General features: G+C 36.5%; 1 protein-coding gene across 2 annotated transcripts in view; it reads right to left on the bottom strand.

Moving 5' to 3' along the window:
* The window catches only part of LOC106520636 (uncharacterized), a gene marked incomplete at its 5' end in the record, with an annotated part of 43,385 nt that extends 40,381 nt beyond the window's left edge, over positions 1-3,004 (bottom strand). Inside the window, 4 exon segments of one of the 2 annotated variants that reach the window (XR_001310573.1) lie at positions 987-1,238; positions 2,259-2,394; positions 2,503-2,718; positions 2,923-3,004. Coding sequence is in view for 1 of the 2 variants with exons in the window: in XM_014012843.1 (XP_013868297.1) it covers positions 1,092-1,238; positions 2,259-2,394; positions 2,503-2,718; positions 2,923-3,004 (581 nt within the window). 2 annotated transcript variants of the gene reach the window in all.
* Between the last annotated feature and the right edge of the window lie 546 nt (positions 3,005-3,550).

Raw genomic sequence — 3,550 nt, 5'->3', positions numbered from 1 at the left:
ATATAGGCCAGAACAGTGCACACAGAAAACGGTTTCATGGTTTTACGCCCCCCAACTTCTCTTATGGATGAGATTTTGATGTGTAAGTCTGTAACGAAATGCTCCATGAGCAGAGTTTATTCTCTGCTCAGCTCATTTTCTGACTCCAATTTAGATTCTTTGAAGGGCAAGTGGGAGATGGACTTGGATGAATCCATTTCAGACACAGTTTGGCAAAAAATATTCAAAATATATATTTGTCCTCAATATGTGTGAAACATGTTATAGTTCAATTCTAGGTAGTACATCGCCTACACTGGTCTAAGGACAAATTGTGCAAATTCAAAAAGGACTTGGACCCGTCGTGTGATCGCTGCGGACAATCTCCTGCCACACTTCTGCACACATTCTGGTCCTGTCTCAAACTACATGGATATTGGCAAGGCATCTTTGACACCTTTTCAGGACTATTTAGACAAACTGTTCATCCATCACCACTCATTTCCCTTTTTGGGGTGGCTCCAGCAGAGGCTTCCCTTAGTGAACATCAGATTATGGTGTTAGCTTTCTGCTCTCTACTGGCTAGAAGACTTATTCTTCTTCATTGGAAGGATCCACATCCTCCAGTATATGGTCATTGGTTAAGAGAAGTTATGTCTTACATTCATTTAGAGAAGATTAGATATACTGTTAGGGGATCTGTAAACAAATTCTTTGATATCTGGCAGCCATTTATATCGTACGTAGAAAAAAAAATYCAGCAGATAATTTTGTGTAAAGGTCAAATATTGTTTCATGTACACAAACCTGTTCATTGTATTACTGATTTATGAATACAAGATGGTTTTATGTTGTTGCAGTAGATCCGGTATTGGAGGGGAGGGATGGGAGGGATTTTGGGTGTGTGTGTTTTGTGTTCTTGTTAGTTTGTTTTTTTTTTCTGTAGTTTGTGTTAAAAATAATAAAAAGACTTTGATAAAAAACATACAGACTAAGAGTGGACTCACCTGGGTAAAATCTATGATACAGAATCCGACTGATAGCCTTGTCCTGCTCTAAACTTTTCAGGCAATCTATTAGTTCCTTCTTGTAACTACTTCCTGGATCTCTCTTCAGCGGCTCGTTTGTGGTCGGCTCTCCAACTCATTATTGTGGATGATGGGATTTTCTATGGTGCTGAGCTGTTTACTTCTTGCCATGGCTCTTGTTGTTCCTGGATATACTTGGTATGTAGTTGTGCTCCTTTCTTCAGGATCTTCCTGTAACATTTTACATAGACATCACATAATTATTTTTGAAGTAATAGGAAAATGTAGGGTTGGGTAATAAATCAATTTAATCAATTAATTCGAATTTGCCATTTATAAAGATTTAATTTTGGGAAAATCTGAATTTATTTTTTCAAACCAGTGCACTCTTTGGGGCTTCTATAGTTCAGAGGTCACCCCACCTGTCTCTAAAGATGCTTGGCACATGACATGACAATATGGCAGCTAGAAGAGAGGATTTACTTCCCAAAAAAGGTAGCCTGGCCTTTGTCTTCCTACGCAGTTCTGCTCAATTCCAGTTTCCCTTCTCTGCTTCATCTGGGATTTCTCCCATAGACAAGGATTTCTTCAAGAGAATTTTGTTTGAGCCAATCAGAGAACAGAATCATCCAATCATTTTAAACTTCAGCAGAGGCCACGYCTCCAGCAAGATTCGCTTCTCTATAGCAAAGAATCCCGACCCTCGTATGAAGCAAAGTGAAGGACGAGGGGCTGTTTTTACGAGGCTACAAAATAAGCACTGTTTCTTCAATTAGCTGGAACTGGTTAGGTTTTGACTTGAAGCAACAAACACCTCACTGCAAAATCTGTTTGAAGGCTCTTGTTACAAAAAGCAGGAATAAACACATTTGTTTCAAGATCTGAAACAGAAGCATTCCRTTAAGTAGAAAACAAAATCAATTAAAATCTAAAATCAAATTTGGGACGAAAAGAATCAGAAAAAAATTTTTCAGACCATATCGCCCAGCCCTAGGTAAATGTAATATTAAATCAGTAGAAAAAAGATGTTCATAACAGAATATGGTAACATTTGTTTCTAAACAATGTGCAAATGGTCTACAATGCTTTAATAACCAAATGATGAAGTCAAGGTTGTTGTAAAACAAAAAATGTTGCCTGATATATTTCAAATGCTTCTGATACAGAAAGCAAATTAAAATATTGTGTTTACTGAAAATACTACAATGACATTGTAAACATTTTGCACATTAAAACAATTAAATTACTTACAAGAAGAGTTTGTGATGGTCTGACATACAAAGCCTTTGATCTGAAGACCTTTTGGATCAGCTGGCCATTCAGTTGTTGACCATCTTGTAGTTTTGGAGCGATCAGTTTATTTCCACAGCCCATAACAATTTGGAGGCTATAAAAGACGGTTTTGATGTTTGTTTGTTTTTTAATTGCCATTTTCAGAGTTTAGGATAGTTACTTGAAATACAGTTTGAATAAAGTATTACAAATGCATAATTACCTGACATTCTGAGGAATTGTCGAGCCAAAGCCGTTTCTGATTTGCTGAATCACAGTATGATAGTCCCAAGACTTATGAAACTCAAAAGCACTCAGTATATGTCCATTTTCATGTAAGTATTGCTTGAAAGGTGGCTTGCAAATCACTTTCCATGTGGAATCAGGAAGAAGTATTWCTTCTTTATTAAAGCTTTCATGGTATTGGATCCCTTTGAGTCTTAAAAAAGGAACATATATTATGTAGTTAAAAGAGATCAACTCTCAATATTACCAGGATAAAAACAAAAACATGAATTATTTATTGTATGTTTATGTAAAGTGATGTCAGTTATCCAGACAGAGTTCTCTACATTCTCTATTAAAGAAACTACAATAAAAATACACCATGAATGCTGATAATCTTTAGAGAAAACCATGTTACCTTCTTCTCTTGCTGGTAGACCAAGGTCCAAAACACTGCTGGGCTTGGAAACATGGAATTGCAGGACCAGCCAACCTTGGTTCTGTGGTAGAAAAACAACCTTCAGCACTGAGGAACACTGGAACAATGCTTGTTGTCTGTGCGAAACAACACTAAAGCTTTAAAGTAAAGCAGTAAATTTTATTCTAATTAATTAATTTACTTTTTTTTAAATAAAGCTAGGGAAACACTCATCAGGGCCTTGTTTGAAAAATAACAATTGCCAAACACGTCAACGCTTATTTTGTTTTGCATTTTAGGATTAAAGCAAGAGCAGACTTTATATTGATGAACCGTTAGGAATTATTTGACCAAAGCAGTGTCGAGCCAAAGTAGCTATCCCCGAAATATTATGTTTCCCCACCAGAGGGGGGTGCCCAACTGTCGGATCTGCTTAATAAAATGATGATTTCTGTAAAAAAAAAAAATGCTGAAATGATTGTTATTCTTTGAGCATGAAGGTTTTTTCATTTTTTTCCCTATCTGTCTTTGGGAAAAAATCAGTGCATTTACTATTATTTCAGAGGGGGGATACAGATTACAACAGGCATCTGATATAATCTGTCTACCCCCCCAGAACTACAGCAAG

This window comes from Austrofundulus limnaeus, unplaced genomic scaffold (genome assembly GCF_001266775.1).
Source record: "Austrofundulus limnaeus strain Quisiro unplaced genomic scaffold, Austrofundulus_limnaeus-1.0 Scaffold95, whole genome shotgun sequence".
Lineage (NCBI taxonomy): Eukaryota > Metazoa > Chordata > Actinopteri > Cyprinodontiformes > Rivulidae > Austrofundulus > Austrofundulus limnaeus.
The sequence above is the reverse complement of the archived record's forward strand: the minus strand, read 5'-3'. Positions and strand labels throughout refer to the sequence as shown.